At 39.0% G+C, this 26,640-nt stretch overlaps 1 protein-coding gene across 3 annotated transcripts in view; it reads left to right on the top strand.

Moving 5' to 3' along the window:
- Window positions 1-14,052, top strand: part of LOC143034569 (uncharacterized) — a 315,113-nt gene extending 301,061 nt beyond the window's left edge. For 2 of the 3 annotated variants that reach the window (XM_076200812.1, XM_076200814.1), the window contains exons 7-8: window positions 13,147-13,354; window positions 13,703-14,052. In XM_076200812.1, coding sequence (XP_076056927.1) covers window positions 13,147-13,354; window positions 13,703-13,922 — 428 coding nt within the window. In that variant the 3' untranslated portion in view covers window positions 13,923-14,052. Of the gene's footprint in view, window positions 1-5,886; window positions 7,610-13,146; window positions 13,355-13,702 lie in introns of those variants that run through there. The other variant, XM_076200819.1, reaches the window with a different exon arrangement.
- The last annotated feature ends 12,588 nt before the right edge of the window (window positions 14,053-26,640 follow it).

Below are 26,640 nucleotides of genomic sequence, written 5' to 3'. Positions count from 1 at the left end.
TTGCTCAAGGCATGCAAGGCCCTACATCTAGTCCATCACACCTTCCCGGGCCCCCTAGCGCTCACCGGCGAATGTGTTGTGGAACAAACCCCATCACGATCAGGATCGCCACCTTACGAGCTCGTGAAAGAGAGCGACGATCGCCTAGAGAGATGGTTCTTGAAACACTCCGGGTGCACTGTGTTTGACGTGGGGCGCACGCTGCTTCCGGAAATGAGTGGCCCATCACACCACATCTATTTACAACCCGATACCCGTCCCCACGCGGTCCACGTCCTGGACACGGTCCCGCTCCACTTCTTTGACGAATTTCGGGAACAGCTGCACGACGATGTCGACAAGGGCATCATCGAGTCGGTCCCCGCCGGCGAACCCATCGAGTGGTGCTCCATAATGGTGGTGGTGCCGAAAAAGGACGGAAAACCCTGTCGTACGGTCGACTTTCAGCGCTTCAGCCGCGCGAGCCTAAGAGAGACACACCACACCAGCCCGCCCACCTTTGATCTTGTCACCAGTGTGCCTAAGCTTTCATTCAAGACTGTGGCAGATGAGTACTTGGGTTACCATCAGGTCCCCCTCGACGAGGAAAGCCGCAAAATCATAACATTCATTATCCCCTGGGCACGCTACCGGTACTGCCGCACCCCCATGAGCCAATGCCCAAGAAGCTCAAGTGCGTGGACGACACTCTTCTCCATGACAGCAGCACCACGCTTTTTTGCACACATACGACTTCCTCCATAGGTGCATGGAGAATGGTATTCCTCTACGGCCCGACAAGTTCCGGTGATCTTGGGGGCCAGGGAATGTCACCGAATCTTGAGATGACACGGTTACTGAACAATGCTCACACAGCTGTCATTGATTGCCTTGCAGTGTGCGATGCCGCACCATCCTGTTGAAACCAGGTTTCGTGAAGTTGCAGAAAATTGTTCAATGCAGATGCAACGAAAGATTAGAACATCTCAACATTTTCGAAAAAGTAAGGTCCGATGACCCCGTGTGACGAAACTGCACACCATACTGTCACCTTGCTGACGTGTAAAAGGTGTTCATGAACTTCTTTAGGGTTGCTGACTGCCCAGTAACGACAGTTCTGCTTATTCACGTAACCTGAGATGAAAATAGACCTCATCTGGCATCCACAGCTTGTCCAGAAATTCAATGTCCTCGTTTATGTTTGCCATAACTTGTTGACAGAATTATAATCGCAACTGCTGATCGTCCTACTTCAGTTGTTGCACGATCTGCAGCTTGTACGGATAAATTCTCAAATAAAAACTGAGAATTCGGCAAACACTCTTTTGGGACACATTGACCCCAGCTGCTTGCTTACGATCTGAACGCCATGTACTCCTTAGACTGAAACACATACAGCTTCGATATTCTGTGGAGTAAGAGCACTTCTCGGTCGTTCTGTCGTTTTATATTGTATATATATATATATATATATATATATATATATATATATATATATGTATGTGTGTGTGTGTGTGTGTATCAGATCCAGTCTACTCACTTTTTTAATCCGATTTTTTTTTCATCGCGTGTCTCAAGGGAACCCGACCATGACGTCCTATGTTGCAAACACGTCGGATCTCCCTTAGCGCACCTTCCAGACTATCATTGTTTTATATATCTATATATATAGATATATATATATATATATATATATATTATATATACATGGCGAAGTCACGCTGATTCCACGATTACGAAATGGCAAGTGTTTACAGCTCAAGGTCCCTGATATGCAGTGCTGCCAATTGTACATGGCTGCCACTATGCATGTCAAAAGTTCCCGTTTTTCTGTGTCACCCTGTATTAATAAAAAAAAAAATAATGTTCATCATAGTGGTTCAAAGAAGATCATATCTCAGGGTTTCATTCTCGTGTAAAGATTGTAACGTATCATACATTGGTCAGACAGGGAGACCTATGGACAATGTTGAATGAGCACAAAATGTCAATTAAGTATGGTCAAAAGAATTCAGTCGTGTTCCAACACGTGAATAATTTAAATCACAGGATGAACTGGGACAAATCTGAACCTGGTTGTGGGTTCAGAAGGAATATTGCCATGCTTTCCATTCGCATCACAGTTCCTTGTCCGGGAAACTGGCGATTGCCCCACAAGTCCTGAAGTCAAAAGCCCCCAAAGCCCCAAAGCTCGAATTAAAGAGTTCCCCTTACATAGTGATCATATCTCAGGGTTTCATTCCCGTGTAAAGATTATAACGTATCATACATTGGTCAGACAGGGAGACCTATGGACAATGTTGAATGAGCACAAAATGTCAATTAAGTATGGTCAAAAGAATTCAGTCGTGTTCCAACACGTGAATAATTTAAATCACAGGATGAACTGGGACAAATCTGAACCTGGTTGTGGGTTCAGAAGGAATATTGTCATGCTTTCCATTCGCATCACAGTTCCTTGTCCGGGAAACTGGCGATTGCCCCACAGGTCCTGAAATCAAAAGCCCCCCAAGCCCCAAGGCTTGAATTAAAGAGTCCCCCTTACATTTAACACCGAACGGGGCCACGCCCAGTCCACCTGAATCGCGCCCATCACTGCGTAACTCCCGGATGTTATGCAGTCATCGAAACTGACCGTCCGCCAAGGTTTGGATCGGTATTCCTGTCTTCCCTTAAGCCAACATTCTAATTCCTTCACACAACTTCTGCAAAGCCTTGTAGAAAATAATTTGTTATCCTTACACAATTTAGAAAATATTATTAGATTAAATAAGATGGTATTCTTATACAATTTAACAAACATGATAGTAGCAAACTTAATCAACATTATACAAAGAAACTAAAATATTGTTGCACAAAATCATTTCAAAACATTGGTAAATGTCAAATAGTGTACATGGACGCGATATAACGTTACAAAATTAATTATTAATTTTGTAAATTATAACGTATCAACGTAATTTGCAATTTTCTTGGCGGAAATAAAAAACAAAAAAGTTGCTAAAACAGATTTCGTAAGTAACGAAGTCGCGACAGACGAATGGTACGCCATGTTTGTTATGATAGATGCCGACGTCGAAGAAATGAAAGGGTGATAAATTCGTCTAACCTAACGTGTATTTAGTAAATCGGTACCTGTAATTTAAGGTCATACGGATCGTCGTCGTCACGGATGTTGGCAGCCTGTTCAATCACTCTTTCTGATTGCGGGGTATATAGGTTTTTCATAGCTTGAAGGAATGCATGGATTTCAGCTCCATAGCATTCCTTCAAGAATATACCTTGCGAGGTACTGGCGGAAGTACCGAGGGCGCACGCCAGGCCTCAACTGGACCGGGCAGACAATACTTGACAAACGACAAGATGGTGTCCCGATCCTATGCGACTTCGTTCGTTAGTATATTTACTTGTAGCTAGGTATTTTTTTCCGCCAAGAAAATCGCATATTACGTTCATGTATTATAACTTACAAAATTAATATTTGATTTTCTAACGCTATATCGCGTCCATGTACACAACTGAACAAATACCCAAACATTTCAGTAAAATAAAAACACACACAAAAAAAAACTTGACATTCACTGATGACAATCGTTGGTTCACCTGGTTCATTTTGCACTTATTCATTATACTCGTAGCTCTACTCGCCACTTTCTCCACACTACGATAGCCTGTCTCTGTATTACATTCTTGGAGATCGTCCAGGCATAGGGCGGTCCGGCAATTTTCGTCACGGCGCTAGTCTGCGAACTCTCCTCCTTATGTTCCATGGTCCGCCGTCCGGGGGTGTCCAGAATGCATGCGTATTGTGCATGCACCTACACTACGATATCGTGAGGAAAGCGTTTATGACCTATCAATGAAACTTATATCAAAACAACAATTAATTCACTTGTAGAAAGAACGGGCTTTGGATTACCGAAATTCAAGTGGGTATCCCACTTTTTCTGCCACCAGTATAATGTCCCCATATTTGTTTTATCTAAACAATGATGGATTTTCAATTTTCATTAACACTCTAAATTACTCTTAAATTATTATGATTGTGGTATTGACATTCTTTTTTTCAACCAATATAAAGATCACGGACCAGAGTCCCATTTTCTTATTAACTTCATTAATACATAATGAAAACTATGGTAGTGTAAACACAGAATTTAAGCACATAGAATGAATTACCAGTCTCTTCAAATAAAGCGATTGGGTTATCTACTTGGTATCCGCCAGTCGATTTTTCGACCGGCGGATAGCGAGTACAAGGGGAGAGGCTGGCAGCAAATTGGAAGCGAGTATTAAGGGAGAGAGGCTAAAGGAAGCGGATACCTTCAGGTGCTTGGGTGCGAATTTGGCGGGTAAGGGATAAGTGGAGGTGGAGGTAGAATGTAGATTAAGAGAAGCAAGTAAATGCCTTGGATTAAAAAGTGTAATGAGAAATAGACATATGTGAATGTTTGCTAAGAGGAGATTGTATGAAGGGATGATTGTGCCCACAGCATTGTATGGGGCAGAAACATGGAACATAAAAGAGGAGCTTGAATAGCTTCTGACCCAGGGCAGTGTGTGAGATGCAGGGATGACCCACCATCCAGGAGCCAAGAAAAGAGGGAGGGAGGGATGGTGAATGGGAGTGGGTTTATGGTTTGACTTTAGTTACCTCCCTTGTTAGGGGGAAAAAAGCTGTTGGTATATGTATGTGCCGGTCGTGAAAAAAAGAACGAAAAAGAAAACACAAAGTTCTTTCCCTATCGCTAATTCTGACCCAGTGTTCAGTGAGCAATGTTGGCCACACTGTGCTCACTCCCCTTGTTATTCCTGTTAATCAATTAATGTTTGTGTATTGGACACCCCAGTGGGCTATCTCAGATGACCGGTTAACCACTGATCTCTTGGTTCAACCAACCAATTCTTAATCATCTACACCTTTCTATCTAATTATTCATATCACTTATCCAAGTTATTCTATCTACTATATGTCACTAGTTCATATCCACATATAGAAAAAGAGAGGAAAAAAAAGAGAGACGAAAATCTACTGACCTGTTTTCAACCGCCCGATTCTTAATGACGCCTGAACTGATGCACACTTCCCTGGATGCCCTACCTGATATCCGATTACTTTCTCTGGACCTTGACTTAAGATTCCTAACCCTTTTACATTTTCATATCTAAAGCGATTTAATTTAGTTGGAGTGTTTATAGTGATATATATATTTCCAGTGTTATGAAAACTACTCGGTTTACTTCCTTTCTTTTTTTGATGCGGAATTTTTGTAAATAGCCAAAGACGTGAACTGGGGTTCTCTGGGCTTCTGACGAGTGCACTACCCATGCTGGGTATGTTTTTAGGTGTGAAAACATGGAGGATGCAGTAGGGGTGGAAAGGGGGTTTTCTTCTTGTTGCTAACTGCTTACTATACCCAAGCCATGCAAGCTCTGCGAGTAAAAAGGGGTGTGTGGGTGGCCATACTTCATGATTCACATTTAGTTGGAGTTATTATCTAATTGACCTCTGGATACCCTATATAAACATACAAATAGATATATAAATATAAAGAATAATTTTGGCATTACACCCATAGCAATAGCTTTATGCATAATAGCATTTAGTCAGAGAGGTAAAATGAAGACAAAATGTTGACAAAATGGCTAGAGATAAAGTTGTACATAAAGCTGATCAACCATATACCTTATCTAAAGTTATCTTATGGGGATATAAGTGAACACGCCTCACCCACAGGAACGGCTGCTGCTTCTCTGGCCATGATGCATTCAGTGAAGTGGTACTGTATATGATGTACCACCTTGTTGTAGTGGGGGCATGTGTTACTATATGATTGTATGGTAGGTGTGTCTTCAATTTCTTGTATGAAGGTATTCAGCCGTGTTTTGAATACTTCCACTGTGCAGGATGTGGTGTTCTTCAGGTAGTTGGGGAGACAAGTGAAGAGCTTGGGGGCTGCTCTGTTGAAGGAGTTTGCTCGGAGAGATATGGTGCTCATGGTGCTGTTGATGACTCCATCAACATAGCAAGATCTCCCTTTTGCCCTTTCTTGGCCGAGTGTCCCTCCAATGTTAGGGATGTGACTCTCCATCATTTTCCACGTTCTCTGCTGATTAGGTTAAAACAGGATGGTGACTGCAGCTAAGTGGGGATATGTGGGTATTTATTGACCTCCAGGTATTGAATAAAGCACCTGAAAAAAATGACACCTGATGTCTGTAATAGATGACATATTGCTTAAATGATCCATTGCTAAGATTTTTTTTTCTAATTTGATCTGAAAAATAGTCATTGGCAATGTGTACTCAATGAATAGTCAATTTTATTAACAACTTTTCAGACTCTGTGGGACAGGTTCAGATGGCTCAGACCTTTTGGTCTAGCAGTAAATAGTGAATTTTTCCTAAAGAGGCTACAAATGGGCCCTTATGGGCTTCAAGTTGTTAACGCATAGCATTGTGTTGGTGATAATTATTGTTTTACAAGCTGTAAAAGATTGTGATATCAAGTTACATAATTTGTTCATTAGGTACAAGGAAAGAGGTATAAAGCTAAATAAAGCCAAAACTGATTTGAGAAAGTCAGAGATTAACTTTCTTGGTCACAAGATAACTGATAATGGCCTGGCTGATCCATCAAACATAGGGGCAATCCTGAAAGTGGAACTACCAACAGATGTCACAGGTATTCAGAAATGAGGTAGTATGGTCAAGCATATTAATATGCTAATTCTATTACCTATTAGGCAAGAATGCATAGTAACAATCCAGAAAGATCGGAGAGTGATGAAATGTTGCAGTTACTGAAATCTGTAATTCTGGATTGTTGGCCTGATAATGTGAGTGACGTTCAAAAAATTCTTAAACCTTATCATTGTATTACATATCAATTTTCTGTTCAAATTATTAAATTTTCAAGGGAGACAGTAGTTATTCTTTTAAAGATTAGGTCATCCACTTTAGAATCAATTTGTTCATCAAATATTGACATTGAAAGCTGTTTGAGAAGGTCAAGAGAGTGTGTATATTGGTCCTGTATGAATGCATATGTGAAAGTTTATTTCAAAATGTGAAATTTGTAATCATTTATCAATCAATCAATAGAAATTTTGTAATTTCATGAGTTAGCTGATAGACCATGGGAAAAGGTTGGTGTGATTTGATGAGTGTGGAGAATCATAATTATTTGATAATTGTTAATTATTACGGTAATTTGGGGGAAAATTGACTATCATGAGAACACTAAGGTAAATACTGTAATAAGGAAACTGAAAGCTCATTTTGCAAGTATTGTGATATCTGACACTGGACCCCAATTTATTAATGAGGACTTTAAGAATTTTGCTTTGAACTATGATTTTGAACATGTAACAGGTAGGCCACATTACCCTAGATCTAATGGGATCTGCTATGAAAATTGCAAAGGAATTACTTGTGAAAGCAGTAGAAAGTGGGAAAGTTCCATATTTAGTAATATCAGATAATAAAGATACTTCCATACAAGAATATGATTCCAGTCTTATTCAAGGGTGTCTTGGCAGGAAGACTAGAACCTTTATCTTATCTTCATTGTCGAAATTCCAACTTCTTGATAAATTTATAAAGAAAAAATAAATAAAATAAAATAAAAGCAAGTGATATGGTAGGGTTGCTGAAGACTTGAAAGAACTGACTAAATACGATACTATAAGAATTTAGCCTTCCATTCTTGGTAAGAAAAAATGGGATTTTGGTACAGTTAGAAAAAAAAATGTAGTACAATCTAATGAAAATTTGTCAAGGAGGAATAGAGGCCAGTCAAAGAAAACAAATGAAGTGGGGAGCCCAGAGAAAATAAGTTGGGAGAAATATCTGAAAATTAGTTCTAGCAAAACTGCATAGAAAGCAAGTGATGAAAGTAATGTAAGAATTAATTCTGATGTGTCTGTAAACAATGATTGTAATGTCCAGTTCAGTAGGATGAGTAGAGGAGTAAAGAGCACCAGAAGTAAAATGTCAAACAGATTCAAGGATTTTGTTGTGAACAGGTAGATCATTTTGATTTGGCCTATATGTGTGTTCCTGATGTATTCTAGGTTTTTCCTTTTCTAAACATATGTTGTTTAATGTCCATGATACATGTACCTTCTTTTTGCAAACAAGAAAGGATAATACAATGTTAAAAAGATGCAGTACCCACATTTGCCATATTTTGTAAATGCCTAGATATAAACAACAGAGGCTGTTTGAATAAAGTGCTGGAATGCATACTGTGAATTTGGTTATCCCCACCATACATTTTGACAAAGACTTCTCTGAAAAACAGCTTTCAACCCACAACCCCAGGAAATAGGAAAATAACAAAAGAATATGTAAAATAAAAATAGACACATACTCTCCCCCTACTCTCAATGAAAGATATGGAGAGGGCAATAAAGATGTTAAAAAAATCCCATGCAGAAGGCCAAGATAAGATCTCAAACGTCCATCTATAACACCTCAACACTAATTGGAAAACCCAGATTCCCATAGTGGCTGGAAACAGTCCTCAGGACCTCCCACATATTTATTTGTGAAGAAACTTTGAACTTGTCCATGTTCTGGGATTTTTCTGTGCCACTGGCTCAAAATAATGGGAGAAGAGAAGCTGTCACCAATTGTTATCTCTCTGTATGTTAAAAGGTGTAAGAAATACAGTTGGCATTGATAGAGATCTTAAACCCAGTCTAATGTGTGAGTGTCAACCCCTTAGGGCTTCATCACCTCCTGATAGTGGTGAGGGGACTCACTGGTTTTAAAGATGGACAGCTATGCTGTCCATCTTGCAGAACATCATCTCACCTCATCATCCAAATTTTTGCCTTCACAAGCCACTCATACTGGGAGCCAACAGACAATTTTTTTTACAATATTTAGAAATTCTGAACTTATTCATTGGCTTCAGTTTATTCACTATGTTATATTATCGTTGTGTCTTTACATTTTTGTATTATATTTAATACTTTTTTTGCCTATGTATCACCATTTGTTTTCATCTTTATAACTTGTTGGAGAACTCACATCATTCCATACCACTGCGGATCTGCCACTTCTTATTTTAGCTAGCTTAAATTAGGTTAGAATCATCTATCCCTTGCCTTAAAACTAGTAATTATCTCACAAGACTCCTAAAACTATATCCAACTACTGTCCTGGCATCATACTACATTCCTCAGGCAAATTGACAATTGGAAATTTTGCACGCAATAAAGTGTATCATGTCCTGTTGGTACTGTGCTGAGTGTGGCTTCAGTCAGTAGGTACTCGACCTTCTCATCAAACACACCCAGGATGGAGTGATCTAGCTGCAGGTCATTGCAAGTCGCATCCCAGTGATTCTGTGTTGTAGGACCCATGTGCTCATGTTAAGTAACTCCTTAAGTGCATAAAATATGTGGACGGATTGATGAAATCATGAACCATGTTCAAGATATGAATTTACCCCGTATAAGCTGTGGGGTAACCCATGAGGGATGTAGCATGGGTCCCACCACTTCTCGACAATGTGACTAAAAGAGTCTGTGGTCATCAAAAACATCCTGCTCCTCTAAGTGTGCTTCTCCATCAAGATATTCTACCAAGCCAGCACTACATCTCCTGGGTGGATAGAGTGTTACGATGTGAGGTATCCTTTCTATTTTAGCTTTAGGTACTAGTGTGTGCACAATTAGTCTAGAGCGGATGTTTCCAACCATGTACAGTACATGTATAATATGAGGAGAAGCTTTTAAATCTTATGTCTGAAAATTCTCACCAATTTACTAAGGAAATAAATGTTTGTAGGGAAATTTTCCATTTGATTGATTGTGTTACTTCAATATTTGATTATTGTGGAGACACCCTGATTTGTAACAAATGTCAAAATTATCTCTAACTATTTGCTGTGGATCTACTTTCTGAGAAAACTAAAAATTAAAATACAATGTACAAAACTTCTATGTGTAAAGAGAGCTCTGCTTATAAAAGGTTCAAAAAATAGGTTAGAGTCTGCACTTCAAGTCATGAGCAACTCACACAGATCTTTTCACTTCTTACTTTCCTTTTCTCACGTTTTACGTATTACACCACTCCCTCTCTGAGAAGTATTACTTCTCGGGTCCTTCAAAATTATGTGTTCACGTTGAAGGGGCGTTCATGGTCCCAGTTTGTTCCCAAAGTTTCCTAGACTTCAGCTCCCTACTGTAACTATCTCCCTTCTCTAATTCCTTATGTGAGAAATTCTCATGGTGGTTGACACCTTTTCTTCTTCCACTGTCTAGGGATTTTGGGACAGGAGGTGCAGCCCTGAGAGACTGACAATTGGTCTTTGGACTGGGTCTAGGGACTATCTCTAAGAACTTCAAATTTCTTTCATACATCTTGGTTCACATGGAGACAAGACAACTAATGATTTCTCTCTACAATTTCAACTGCTTACATGGAAACAACTTCACACTAGTACAACACAGAACACATCTCTTCTTAGAGAGATCTGTGGGATGGCCCAGGGGCTGTTACTATCTGCTGTGGGCCTGTAGGCTTTTACCCCCTTACAAGGGAGGTAGCCAGAAAACAAAAGTACAAAATCTACTCCCATCCATTCCATCCCCACATACTCCACTCCCATTCACCCCCTCCCTCCCTCTTATCTTGGCTCCTCCTGGATGACAGGTCATCCCTGCATCTCACCCACTGCCCTGGGTCAGAAACAGTGTCACAAGATACAGTATATCCATGGCAAGGCTGCTTCATTTAATCAGTGACCCCCGCTATCCATCTCCTCATGCAGAAAAAGAGAAGATGGTGAGAAATTCCTTCAGGCTGCATCAAATTATTTTTCACAGGTACTCCCTCACACCCCATTTCCCACCCACTCACTTTCATGCATCATCCATACACAACCATTCTCCATTCACCCCTATGTTCTGTCTTCTCCTGTCCTTCCTCAACAGACATTTCCCTTTTTCCCAAAGCCCCTTTTACCCCATCCATACATCTCATCTTTGGTCACCCCCTCATGTTCACTCCTACCACCTCTACCATCCACACCTCTTTTACCAATATTTCTTCACTCATCTCTTCCATGTGTCCAAACCATACCATTACTCTTTCATCAACCCTATCTCCCAACTCCATTTCTGCTCCCATTTTCCTCTTCACCTCCTCGTTTTTCACTCTATCCAGCTGAGTAACCCCATCATACTTCTCAAGCATTTCATCTCAAACACATTCAGACTCTTCCTCTCTTCCTCCCTTATGTTCCATGTTTCTGCCCCAAACAGTGCTGTTGGTACAATCACTCCTTCATACAATCTCCTCTTAGCACCCATTCCCAAATACCTATTTCTCAATACACTTTTAAATCCCCCAAGGCATTTACTTTCTTCTCTCAATCTACATTCTACCACCGCCTCCACTCCTCCCTTTCCTGCTACATTTGCACCTAAATATCTAAAACTATCCACTTCCTCCAGTCTCTCTCCCTTAATACTCACTTCCAGTCTGCTGCCACTTTCTCCCCTTGTAAATCTCATCACCTTACTTTTACCCACATGAATGCTTGCTTCTTCTCCCTTCTATTTCCTACTGTCTTCCTTGATCCACACACCATCTTTTCACACCTTGTGACTCCCTCCTTGAACCATTCCCATTCCTCCTCCACTCCTAGTTCTACTCTATCCTTCACCCACTCCTCTCTCAGCTTCTTATACTCCTCCTTTTCTTTCTCATTTGAACAATTTACTTTAAGCACCTCCCTACCTCCTGTCCTTTTCCTCTTTCTCCATCTATCTTCCACTCTCAACTTACCTTCCATCAAAGAATTATCTGATATTCCCCATTCTCTCCCCTTACAACATGTACATTCTTAACTTCCTACAATACTCATGGTTATCACTGTATAGTCAATTAACACCCTATCTACCACCCTTCCATCCACTGCCCTCTCCCATGTGTACTTATGCTTGCCTTTTCCTAAACACTGTATTTGCTCTCATCATCTCTCTAGACAGATCTCCACCATCAACTCTCCACTATGATTTTTTCCTGGAACTCCACACTTCCCAACCACTCCTTATATTGGTTCATTTCCTACCCTAGCAGTAAGGTCTCCCAATACCACTACATTGACATTTCTCCTTAAATCCTCTATGAACTCACTTAAATCAATCCAAAAAGCCTCCCTTTCCTGTACACTCTTTTCACTGCCAGGCCCATATACGCTTGCAAAAACCCAAATCTCCCTTCCCAGTTTCACCTTCATCCACATTAACCATGAAGAAACCTCCTTCCACTCCACCACACATTTACCTATCTCTTCACTTACTAATATGGCCAACCCTTCTCTCCCTCATCTTCTCTTCACTCTTGAGATCCTCCCAATTTCACTCCCAAACTCAAACTCGCCCCTCCCTTTCAACTTAGTTTCACTCAATGTCAACACATCCATCTTTCTTCTTACAAATATACTGCCTATCTCTTCCCTTTTACAAAGGATTACAAAGGCGGAGCATGCCGACATGGATGTGGTACTTTCATCTGTATCACATCCATGCACATTAAAAGACCCAAACCTTAGGGTTCTTGTTAGAAAACTCCTTCCAAATCCTGTTATGCCTTTACCTTTGTTAGGAATGTCCCCTTTGGGGCTACAGGGAAGAGGATGCCTAGTCCTATCCCCATCCCATTTTTGACACCTTTTATGACTCAAGTGTCACTTGGTGTCAGTATTCTTTTCCCCCACCACAGGGTTTGTCAAAATAAGAAAATAAATATTCAGAAGGTGGTACAGGACAGTAACAAGAGTTGGGGGACAGCATAATGGAGGGACAGTCACAGTATAATAAAGTATCATCATTTCTATTTGAATAGAGATTTCCTCTACCACAGACAAAATGATGTGTGGATCTGGTCTGTAGGGATGCCCCATATAGACCCTAAAGTATCAGCTGCATGCTACGGAGCAGGTTTTAACCCCACAATAACATGCAGCCAATACCCCAGACTAGGCCTGCACCAATCAGTATTTGAGTTTAATATAACTCATAATTTGTATGGCAGATTTTGCATACCAAATGTAATATAAGAGTAGGGAATTTGTTTAGCTTTGAATAAAATTAGAATTCCAAATGACAGTTGGTGTGTTACTAAAATCAACCTTAATTCCAACAGATCTGGTGCAGAGGTTATCTTTTCATCTGCCAGAGGTAAAGCTGACCCTGGGAGTGGGAGGAGAAGGAGGAGTAGGAGGAGGAGGAGGAGGAGGAGGGGGAAGCATTGGAAGTGATTTTGGAGGCTTGGGGGGTTCTTCTCCATACACTCAGCCTTCAAGACAACGGTGTCAGTGTCCCTCCTGTGGTAGAACACTCAGCCAGCGCAGGTTAGGTTACACCATTGGTCATGCTAAGCAGTTTAATTCATCGTATATTGCTTGTGCCTCTTTCATGTGCCTACTATTTCTTTTTCTTTCCAAAGTAAAGTAATACTAATATCTCCAGCATTTTATATGGGAGAGAAATGAGTATGAAAGAGGCTATATGATATTTTTCACCTAAATTATTGCAGAGAAAAAAGAACTTGTTGCTCAATAGTTTTGTTTGTGGACAATCCCTTTTTCAGTTTGAAATATATTTTCAACTCCCTGATTTGGAAGCTGTAGAACAAAGTACTGTAAATGGACATGTATTACTTCATCTCACTGAGTAACATATCCCTCCTTCCACTCCAGGAACCTGAAACAGCATCTGATTACGACCCACAAGATGTCATCTGAGGAAGCTACTGTAGTAGTTAAACGTTACAATTTTGAAATAATGGTAGAAGAGCCACCATTCCCTTTGCTTCCTCCTCCTTTACCCCAACTCCCCCACAACACCTTGCAGCCTGGTCCCCATCTTCCTCTGCAGGTGATACCCTTGTCCTCTCCAAAGGAGCCATTACATTTGTGAATTTAATATAAAGCTGATAAATTATTTTATGAGATAATTGTGCAAAGAGTATAATTTTGATATTCATTTAGATGTAATTGAAGTACTTGAAAGACCATAGAAAACATTCACAATGGTATGAAAGTACTGATTTATAGTCCTTGAAGTATTCCATTAATGGTAGATACTAGTCTAGAATTGATATATAGAGCATGCAAACAGAATTGAAAAAAGAGAGAATTTTAATACAATGCAGACAGTAAAGTGATTCAAGAGATTCTTCTCATATAATTCTTATTACTGCTATATTGTAGATATGACAGGCGCTAAATTAGTTTCTTAGGTTGCATTTTTCTGATGTAAGTTGTTATGGATTTTTTTTGCTGTTATAGTATTTAGGCAGTGGTGCTGATGCATATGATCTTTAATTATGGAACATAGATATGTTGTACATATCTTTTAACAATTGAGTGGCATTTTCTTATTGGATATTTCAAACTAAGGTAATATAGATTTTCTAGAACTCAAGACCTCTCTTCATTTAAGTAATGATTTTTTTTCACATATCAATATACAATTCCTCAAACCATATTTGGTGAACACAGCAAGAGATTATTTTGTAAGATGTGCAAGTTCAAATTCTCCCTTTCTAGCACATCTAGATGCACAAAAATGAAACCATTAGGTAGCTAGGGGGTGCAGTTTTAAGTAAATATTCAAACTGATGTGCCATATAGGCTTTAAATATTTGCTCATAGTGACACATCATCTTGTAAATATGATACTGTGTATCTATCTATTTTATATGATCATAGTTACTAAACTATGTATTGGAAGGAATGCAAGATGGATGTCAAAGAAAATCATCTTATCACCCATCTTAAATGTTTGTTAACACTATCAAAGAAACATCAGGTGAAGACAGAGCCATTATTAATATGACATTTCACTTGTTAGAATTTTATCAGGTACTTGATAAAGCTTTAACAAGTGAAACATCATCTATGTATAGAATTCTGTGATGTCTGTCTGTCACCCTTGTATAGCACTCAAATCAGCCTTAGGATTGTAACTTGCCAAGGTCAGCATAAAGTATATATCAGAACACTCACACATACACACACTGCTCAACAGCGCAGTGGTAGAGTTTGCAACCACAACTCCAGCAGTCTGAGTTCGAATCCCACCCAGGCCTGAAATAATTATAATATCACTGCACTGCAAGCTGTCACTCCAACACTCATGGGCGAGGAATTGAGGGTGTATGCACATTATCCATAGATCTGTCACATATGAGCTTTGAGCTCTCATCCAGGAGGGTAATAGCTATTGATCATGAGCACAACGCATGATCCAAGACCATGGTGGGTAATAACTGTTGATCATAAGTCCAACATATGATCCAAGACCATGGTGAATAACAAATACAGAGTGAACATATGCACATTACACACAGTCAAACAAACCCACATACATGTATGTATATATACAAACACACAAAAGCAGAGACTGGTGCTGTGTTTACTTAATTGTGCACAGGAAAGGAGTAATGCTCATTGGGTCCCATCTCTTATTCTCCAATTTATCATATCTAGCCTCAAATTCATGTACAGTCCCAACTTGTTCCATCCCTTTATTTCCTATGATCATATTTAGATTTGAATTCATGTTTTGTTTGAGCTTGGGCTATATCAGCCTCAAAGCTATTTCAAGTAATTATGTATCTGTGTGGAAAACTGTATTTCTTCACATCCTTTAGATAAGTAGCCTATCCAGATTTGTTTCTGTGTCCTCTTAAATTCCCCTCATCCTTAATCAAGAAATCTCTTTTGTCAACGCAATCCGTCCCCTTTAGTGACCTGCTCTTAGCCTTTCCTCATATGGTTTATTTGCCAGGCCAGACCCCGATCTGGTTGCTGCCTTTTGTATACTCTCGATCAAGCTTATAACCTTCACTCTGTGTGGGATTCATACTACTAATGTATATTCCAGTCTTGGACAGATGAGGGTTTCCATGAGTTTTTCATCATCTTATCCATATAAGGAAAAGCCCCTTTAATTTTCTGGAGCAGTCTTTAGCTCTCTCCCACAATTCTGCTGACATATCTGTTGCATGACAGGTTGTCTTGCATAAAATCCTTCACTTCTTTTGCTTTCAAAATGGGTTCTCTTCCCAAAGAATAGTTTCATTTTTTTTTTTGCTATTGTCCATTTTAAGTACTTGGCATTTTTTGGTTTTGAAATTCACTTCCCATAGTATCTACATCTTTGTTGCACTAGTCTACAGTTCTCATTTTTCATTCTTCTCATGATTTTTGCATAATCTGCTAACATGTTGGCATAGCTTACTGTGTCTTCCTTCATGTCATTGATATAGCCAAGAAACATAATATTGGTGCAAGCACTGAACCTTATGGAACTCTGCTCATTACTGCCCTCCATCTTGACATCTTATCCTTTACTATTGTCCTCATGTATCTTCCCTTCAAAAATATCTTTCATTCATTTGAGTAGTTTACCTCTCAGTCTTCCAATATTCTCCAATTTCCACTTCATTTGACTGTGAGGTACTTTGTCAAAAGCCTTCTCTAGGTTGAGGTACACACAGTCTACCCATCCATCTCTCTCTGTGTCTGCCTGTGTGTGTGTGTATCTACCTAACTTTATTTACCTAATTGTAGTATACAGGAAAGAAGTAATGCTTGTTGGATCCCATTTCCTACTCTCCAATTGATCACATGTAGCCTCAAATTCATTTAATCCATAGCCTTGATTTCCAAGTATCATATTTACTGTGGATTTTAATTCACATATTGTTCCAGCTTGGACTGTATCTCCTTATACATTCCAAGAAGTATTTATGCATCTATATGTAATGCTGTATTTCTTATCCTTTAAACACATAATCTTCCTTATCTTGTTTGCATGGTCTCTTAGAGCCCATCTATCCTTAATCAAAACTTCTGTCAATGTAATCTATCCCATTTAGTGATTGAATACTATAATAATATCATCCCTTTCACTACAATCTTTCAAAGTTGGCAGACCCAGTGTATTTATTTGAGGACCAGTTTTGTTGCCTCCCTTTATATTCTCATGATCTTAACTTGTATCCTTCAATCTGAATGGGGACCATACCACTGATGCATATTTTAGTCTTGGCCAGATCAAGGTTTAGATGATTTTTTTTATCATCTCTTCATCTATACTCATATAGTGAAAAGAAACTTTAATCTTCTGCAGCAGTCCATAGGTCTCTCCCACAATCCTGCTGATATGTCTTTCTCCTCTTTTACTTTTGTAATGGCTTCTCTTACCAAGGAATAGTTTGAGGATAATTTTTTGCAGCTATTGCCCATTTCTAGTATAGTACTTTGCAATTTTTTGGTATTGACATTCATTTCCCATTTTTATTTCCATGCAAAAATAGTGTCTGGATCTTTTTACAATAGTCTACACTGCTCCTAGTTGTTTACTCTTTTCATGATTTTTCCATCATCAGCAAGCATGTTAGCACAGCTTGTTGTATCTTCCATCATGTAATTGACATAGACAAGAAATATCCTTGGTGCAAGCACTGAACCTTGTGGAACTCCCCTCATTACTGCTCTTCATCTTGACATCTTATCCTTTACTACTGTCCTCATGTATCTTTCCTTCAAAAATCTTTCATCCATTCAAGTAGTTTGCCTTAGTCCTCCAGTATCCTCTAATTTAACAAGTTGACTGTAAGGTACTTATCAAAAGTCTTCTCATGGTCAAGATACACTCAAGATACGCACAGTCCACCATCCCTCCCTCTTTTGCATCGCATCAATCACTCTTGAGTAAAATTTTAAAAAGTTCAACACACGACTTTCCAGATCTGAATCCAAATGTGGCTGTCTGCCAGAATGATCATTTCTTCAAGGTCCATTGATGTTTCACAATCCTTTCACATAATTTTGATATTGTGCTGGTCAGTGATACTGGGTATGATTTAGTGGTGTCTCCTTATTTTCATCTTTTTGAATTGATACTATACTAGCCCTTTTTCAATCAACTATATCTTCTTGTAACAAACATTCAGTAGGACTGATTCTTGTCTACCAGTTGTCACCTACATTTTTTAAGTATACAGTTTGAGATATACATGTATGTATTTGGGTTCATTTGTGTAGTGTTTCTATGTACTACAACTACTGCTACTGCAGTTAAGTCACCACATCACATACCTGTAACCATATAATTTATTAGTAGATGTCTAACACCTGCTTTCTATACATCCCATTCTTGTCCTCAACCTCTTCATGTGGTAATAGAAACAGCATCATTCACACAAACTGTTTATTCTACATTTGTTGTTACAACATAAAAAAAAAAACCTTCTTCATTTTGTTGCTGTACATGTTGGCCCTCTGATGGTTCAACACCTAAACACAATACAATACAATGTCTTTAATAAACTACACTGTTCAACTATTTTAAAGTTGTGTGCTTCATAAATGAGATAACTCCCCTGTGTTTTCATGCACTGAATCCAAGTATCACCTTGAAAAATGCTTATTAGCCATAGGTGTAAAGATACACAGCATGTAATATTTGATTATTTTATCATAACATACAGTATGTGTTATTATGTTTTTAACTCTATTCCATATCTACTCTCTGCCTTTTTGCTTAACACTTTGTCACACTTATAATGGGCTGAAGAATCATCTCTTGCCAATGTCCAACAATAGTGTGCAAGCATTGTTATGCTCCATTTACCCTGGTACCATTTTTCCATGGTTGAAATATCTTGGTGAAACCTTTCACCATGTTTGTCACTAATTGCTCCACTGTTCATTGGAAAAAAGTCTAAATGTGAGTCCATAAAGTGGATTTTAAGTGACATTTTACATCCCATTTTCTTGTAACCCTTGATGAGGTTTTTCACCAATTTTTCATAGCTTTCTTCCCTTATGTTTCCGAGAAATCTCTTCGCCACTAACTTGAATGCTTCCCAAGCAGCTTTCTCCTCCCCATGAGGAGTAATTCAAAGTCACCATCTTTAAGAAGCTCTCGATTCTGAGGACCAATGAAAACTCTCTCTTATCATAGCATTGCCTCAGTGAGGGGAACTTTGATATTAGATACTTGAATCCCTGACCAGATTTGTCCTTAGTTTTTACAAAGTTTTTAATGAGGCCTAATTTTATGTGTAGTGGTGGTAGCAAAATTTTGTTTGGCTCAGTGAGATGTTAATGTTGAACATTTTTCATCCCAGGTGATGATTGACAAGGTTGGCCAGTCTCTCCTGATACTCGTACAGTGGGAACCTCTTGCATGGCTGTCCCAGTCACACAGAAAGCAGCAGTACTTGGTGTATCCACCACCCATCACAATTACAACATATACACTCATAAGTTTCTTTTGTATGTGGTGCATAGCCCACAGGAATTGATTGTTCACTATTGCTGTTTTGCAGCAAGACACCTTTCAGACATGTTTATGATGAATCAATGAACAGCCTCCAGTGTCTAGGCATGTATTTGATGCCAAGTGCTTCTATCAGACCATTAATATTGTTGCAGACCACTAAACCTCCTTCCATTGCAAAGAAATTGTTGAACTGCTGCTGACTATCACAAAATTTTGAAATTTTTACATCAGTTGCTAGGAGATTCCACTGTTGAAGATGACAGCCTAGCAGCTCAGCATTCTTGGGTAGCTGCAGATCCCTGGCAAGGACATGGAGTTCCCCTTGTGTCATGAGATGTGGCCTAGAGGAGTGTGCTTCCATCAAAAATTGGGTCACTCTGTAATCCAGTACTGTCATCCTTCTCTGCTTCCTCCTCACCACTCTCCTTATCTGAGTTGAAGGATTCCAAAGTTGGTGCAACAGGAAAAGGTAGACATTCTCTCTGTGGAACTGGGCGAATAGCTGATGGCATGCTTGGATATTCAATGGACTCCTTTTTCTTCTTTGACAAGGAGGCACCATGAAGAAATAACAGTTGTTGTTTTGGTCTGTTGGCTCCCACCACGTCATTGGCACAGCAAAAGGCATTACTTTCCTCTTCCTGTTCAACCATTAGGGAATGTTAGTAGCACAAGTGTTGCAGCATATGCCTTTCTAACTATAGCAGTTATACAGCACTTCTGTGATGCAAAGTTCACCCCACCACAAATATAGCAGAAGTTGTCTGCCTTATTCACACAAGTATGAGGTATCTAAAAGAAGAAAACAACAAACAGATAGAAGGTAAACAGAAAATTTATTCATTAAATTTATCATTATGATGCAGAGCAGCTTAGCAGACGTATTTCTATTATTCAGTAGGAAAGTAAAATTAATATAAAATGCCTCACATCTATATCAATAGCTTGTTCACTGTATATTTATTATCATTTTAAAAGTGCTTCACAAGGAAAATCAATTATCTCTCACCTAAGAATGTAAACTTGCACAGCACAACTACCTTCTATGACTGCTAGAGCAATACTGAAGGGCAATGAGACTGCAAGTGTGGTAAGGAACACACTGCTGCAAGCTTGTTAGAACCTGTTGTGACACATAGGTGTATCTTGAAAAGTAGAGCTAACAAACAATTTTAACCATGACATTCTTTATCAGTAACTTAAAATAAGTTGGAAATCACTACTCTGGTGTCGCAAGTATTTTGGTTGTTGATTGGTGTAATACTTGAATATGCAAAAATAATCTAATATCATTCAACAAATAATACATATCATTGTAAGGTAGGCTAAATGATTTCTTTATTACATTCATCATACTTTTCATACATTTCACTTTATATAAATATATATATATACCGGTACATATATTATATATACAGTACTACCTCTCATGAACGGATGTTAATTAGCTGTGTTTGTGGTGTTTTCGCTGTGTTTTCGGTGTTTTTGGTGCTGTTGTTTTGTGCGTGCAATCACTATGCCACCCAAAAACCACTCCAAATCAACGGATTATTCACATCAATGTCACGGCGAACGCATCCAAAATATTAGAGGGATAGCTTTTCACCCTGACATCAACAGACACTGCTATCCCCCTTTTAGTCCGTTAATGAGAGGTAGTACTGTATATCATATATATATATACATATATATACCATTATATATATGATAAATATGTATATATATATATGTATATATATATATTATATATATATATATATATCACTTCCTTCCCCCCTTACAAAACAAAACAAAACTTACAAATCTGATCTTTCTGTTGGAACACCTCTAGTTCCATGAGTGGGAAAGATTCTTCTAGCTACTGTATTTCCCGTATTTGTGGTCACATCAGAAGGAATCTGTAGTGTTCCTTCACCAGTTTGGGATGAAATGGGCATTTGGTCAAGATTTAGAATCTGACTCAAGAGGAGAGGCATGGAATCTAATCTGATCAATGTGACATCTGGTTATGTGGGTACCAGATTGTCACTTCACCTAGTACCCACTTTATGTCTATGTTGTAAGAATGTGGGAACTCATTTACAGTGTGATGCTTAGTTACTTGTTGCCATTCTTTGTTATTCTGCCATAATCAGAAAATTGGATGAAACAAGTCTAATTTTGTTTTGAGCTTCCCATTAGTTGATGTGAAGGTGTTTGTTCACTTAATTGTACTATGATTAGTTGTCCTATAGGCTAGTAGAAATTTGGTGACTTGAGAAATAACATTTGAAGAAGTTGCATCTCTGTATTTCATGTTGTACTTGAAAATTTGTACAAAGAGTTCTGCTTCCCTATTTGTGGTGGGATGATATGGTACTGACTTAGTGTGCTCAATCCCATTGGCCTGTAGGAAGCTTGAAAATTCACTTGAACAAAATTCTGGACCATTATTAGTCACATGAGTAGCAAGTATTGGTATAAAAGCTGAAATTGTAGCATGTGTAGGTGTTGAGGGCATTGGTACAATCTCTGGCCACTTACTAAAGGCATATACAACTATAAAAAATGTATAACCCATAAATGAACATTCAAAGTCTAAGTATAATCTTTGCCATGCATCTTTTGAGAATTCCCAGGGCTGCATGTATGCAGGTTTTGGAGTGTTTTGAAAAGCTAAACAGCTCGTACATTGCTTTACTAATGTGGCCATGATTTAGACAAATCTTTCAACCTGTTCAGTGTAATTTATTTACCCTTTTTATTTAGAATATTCCCATTTTACCAGGAAGAAGAGTTTGAATTTGGGAGTGTAATGGGGAGGGTGTCGAGAGTGAGGAGAGGATGAGGGAGGGAAGGGGTGGCTATACTACTAAGTAAAGAGACAGGTAAAAGTGTGGAGTGGAGGGAGGTTTCTTCAAGGTTAATGTGGATGAAGGTGAAACTGGGAAGAGAGATGTGGGTCTTTGTAAGTGCATATGGGCCTGGTAGTAAGAAGAGTTTAGAGAAAAGGGAGGTTTTCTGGAGAGATTTAAATGAATGCATAGAGGGTTTAGTGAGAAATGTCAATGTAGTGGTATTGGGAGTTCTAAATGCTAGAATAGATGAACCAATAGATTGGGAAATGTGGAATTCAAGGAAAAAAATCGTAGTGGAGAGTTGATGGTGGAGACGTGTTTAGAGAGAGAGTTGATGATAGCTAACAGTGTTTAGGAAAAAAAAGTCAAGCATAAGTACACATGGGAGAGTGTGCTTGGTTAGGCTTTAATGAACTATACAGGGATATCCAGGAGAAGAGTAGGAACAATTGTGGATGTACATGTTTTTACTAGAGGATGGGGGAATATCGGATCATTTTTTGGAAGGTAAGTTGAGAGTGGAGGCTAGATGAAGAAAGAGGAAAAGGATAGAAGGTATGGAGGTGCTTAGAGTAAACTTCTTAAATGAGAGAAGAGTGGGAGGAGGTGAAGAATAGAGTAGACGTAGGAGTGAAGGAAGAATGGGAGTGTTTCAAGGAGGGAGTAACAGATGTGCAAAGATGGTGTGTGGAACAAGGAGAATGGGAGGGAATAGAAAGAAGGGTAGTGAGTGGTGGAATGATGAAGCAAAGAAGGTTGTAGAAGAGAAGAAATGACATTCACAAACTGGTTTGCAAAATAGAATGAAAGAAACACATGAGAGGTGCAAAGAAAAGATAAGAGAAGTAAATATAAGATAAAGGAGGCAAAAAGAAGAGCAGATGTAAAATGGGGGAGGAGTATGACAAATTTTTGAAAGTAATAAGATGTTGTGGAAGGAAATTGAGAAAGAAAGGGGAGGCGAATCAAGTAGGGATGAAAAGAAAAAAGGTGCAGATGGAGAGATGATAACAGAAGAAAATGACAGTGATGGATGAGGAAAATGGAGGAGAAATAAGAAAAGATGAGGTGGAAGCAGTTATTAAAATGATGAGAGCAGGTGAGGCACCTGGGTTGGATGTGTGTCATGTAGTGTCTGTAAAATGGAACTACAATGATTGTGGACTGGGTGGTGAGGTTGTTTAATGTTTGTCTAAAGGGGGGTAGAGTGGCAGAAGACTGGAGGAATGCCTTTACATTTCCATTCTATAAGGGAAAGGAGACAAATGTGAGTGTAGCAATTTCAGAAGGATCAGTTTGTTGAGTGTGGTTGGGAAGGCTTATGGGAGGGTTTTGATTGAGAGAATAAGGAGAGGAAAAATGAGTAACTGGTGAGGAACAGCATGAGTTTAGGAAAGGTAGGGGTTGTGTGGAATCAGATTTTTGTGGTAAGACAGGTATATGAGAGGGATTTAGCAAAGGTAAAGGATGTTTTTTTGGGACTTTATAGATTTAGAAAAGGCTTATGACAGGGTAGACAGGAAGGCACTGAGGGAGGTTTTGCAGATATGTGTGATTAAAGGAAAGCTGTTATGGGCAGTCAAGAGTTTTATAAGAGTAGTAGAGCCTGTGAATTAGAAATGGATAAAGTGAGTGGTTTGAGGTAAAGGTAGGACTTTGCCAGAGGTGTGTCATGTCACCATGGCTGTTCAATATGTACATGGATTGGGTGGTGCATGAGGTAAATGCAAGGGTAATGGGAAGGGAATTGGAGATGGTTAAAGAAAATACAGAAAAATGGGAGGTCAGCCAGTTGTTGTTTGCTGACGACACTGTGCTTGTGGCAGGATCAGGGGGGATTAAGGAAGTTAGTGAGAGTTTGGGAAAGTGTGCGATAGGAGAAAGTTGAAGATAAATGTAGGTAAAAGGTGATGAGATGTACAAGAGGAAAGGATGGCTGCAAATTGGAAGTGAGTATTAAAGGAGAGAGGCTAGAGGAACTGGATAACTTTAGATACTTGGGGTCGCATGTGGCAGGAAAGGGAGGAATGGAGGTTGAGGTAGATTGTAGATTGAGAGAAGCAAATAATGGCATTCGGGGATTAAAAGGTATAATGAGAAATGAATGTTTGAGAATTGATACTAAGAGGAGATTGTATGAAGGAGGGATTGTACTAACAGTACTGTATGGGGTAGAGACATGGAATATAAGAGAGGAAGAGCTTAAATGTGTTTGAGATTAAATATCTGAGAAGTATGCTAGGAGTTACAAGGTTGGATATAGTGAGAAAGGAGGTGAGGAGGAGAGTGGGAGTGGAAAAGGAAATGGGAGATAGGGTTGTTGATGAAAGAGTATTGGGATGGTTTGGACACATGGAAAGAATGAGTGAAGAAAAATTAATAAAAGTATGGAAGGCAGAGATGGATGAGGTGAACAGAGGGGAGGCGACCAAGAATGAGGTGGATGGATGGGGTAAAGGGGGCGTTAAGCAAGAGGGAATGTCTGTTGAGGAAGGGAGAAGACAGATGATAGGGGTGTGTGGAGAATGGTTGTGTATGGATGATACTGTGATTCATGAAAGGGAGTGGGTGAGAGATGGGGGGGAGGGTTAGGGAGTGGGTATGTGCGACTATTTTGACTAAGCACGAAGGGATTTCTACCCGTCTTCAATGTTTCTGCATGAGGGGGTGTAGAGAGGGGTAGGGGTCACTGATTAAATGAAGCAGCCTTGCTGTGGATGTGCCGTTCTTGCTGCTTTGCTTCTGACCCAGGGCAGTAGACAAGATACAGGGATGAACTGTTAACCAACAGGAGCCAACATGAGAGGGAGGGAGAGGTGGCAAATGGGAGTGGAGTATGTGGGGATGAAATGGGTAGGAGTGGAATTATGCCTTTTGACTTTGGCTACTTCCCTTATAAGAGGGAAAAAGCCCTTGGTATGTGTATGTACCAGGGAGAAACAAAGTCGACATACGAAATGTATATATTAACTTTCACATGGAGTTTAACAGGGTGATAGTAGGGCTGTGAGAGAGTTTGAATGGTGCACAACCCTCAACATATACTTGTAGGGCACTTACAGATGCCACAAGTTTCTATACAGGCTGACCTTCAAAAATCTGGCAGCCTCCAGACCTGAGAAGTGCTGAATTTGTGAAAATTCCAAATTTTCGATGGTCATATATTCTGTATATATTCAGCAGAAAATTACTACCTTTATAGAAGGAATAAACCCTAAATGAAAAGCAGATGAAATGTTATTATTCACCAACCAAATAAAATAGTTTTACAGAATTTTAATTCAATAAAAAATCCTCAGAACTTAAAAAATCAGAATTTTAATTCAACTAAATAAAATAGTTCATCAGAATTTTAATAATTATCATTATCAAGTGTGGACACTGTTGCTGCTTCTTCCTGCTTCCTATTTTTTTTTAATATATCATGCAGTATCTGTTGCTTCATTTACTTGGGTCTTTCTCTAGTAAATTTATCTTGGAGCAAGTAAACATTCATGATTTTTTGTTCACTTACAAAACTTCATTGCTCTAGTCCAGCCAGCAGTTCAGTTGTCAACAAATTTAACCCATCAATAGAGACTTTCTCTCACATCTTCCTTCCATTTTCATTACTACCTGTACAGGCACAGGCATTTCTCTCTGGACTTTTAACTATATCTACAATTTCAGAATCAGTGTAATGATAAAATGTAGACACATTATCATCAACATCTATTCATTCCATCAAAACATTTTCATTTATCCTTGATGAAAGCTCCTTAGCATGAGGATTAGTTACATCTCTATCATAAACAGTAAGTTCCTGTATAAGCTGTTTTTCTGTGGAAAACCTAAACCCTCCAAAATCATTTTCAGTGTCTTCGTTAGAATGAGAAGCATTAAACTTAGCCACAATTTATGTCATCCATTTTTAGTGTTGATGTTTTCAGACTTCCATGTATTGGTAACACAGTACACTGCATCCTTAATGTTAAATTCTTTTATGAAATTCTGCACTGGGGTGCCTGAATTAACTGAACTCAGTAGCACCTAATTGATAAGGATCAATCCTTATACTTCATTGAATGTATAATACCATTGTCCTGTGGTTGAATTAATGATGTTCAGTTGGGATGAGAGGTAGACAACAAAAACCTTATCACTCGAAGATCGACTTTCGGGTGTGTCAAACAATTGTCTAAAATAAGGAGTATCTTGCATTTAGGTTAGTCCAACAGGGTACGGTGAGCCCTACCCTCAGGAACAAAAACATTTTTGAAACCAATCCAGTGTAAAATCAATGAATGTTTTGCCACACACCGCATGGAACTGTAAGCAATGTCGCGATTTGAAACAATGCAGCCAACCTTCTGAATATTCACACTTGTGTTGCAATCCCAGCTCTTCATTAAACACTTTGGCTTGTTCCTTTAATAAACCACCAGATTTTCCACACCTTTCTTTACTTGAAGATTAAACCAGGTTATGAGAACTTGGTCCAGTTCTGTACTTTTTCCCTC

The sequence above is a fragment of the Oratosquilla oratoria genome, chromosome 17 (genome assembly GCF_046742065.1).
Source record: "Oratosquilla oratoria isolate Oo_2021 chromosome 17, ASM4674206v1, whole genome shotgun sequence".
NCBI classification, from domain to species: domain Eukaryota; kingdom Metazoa; phylum Arthropoda; class Malacostraca; order Stomatopoda; family Squillidae; genus Oratosquilla; species Oratosquilla oratoria.
The sequence above is the reverse complement of the archived record's forward strand: the minus strand, read 5'-3'. Positions and strand labels throughout refer to the sequence as shown.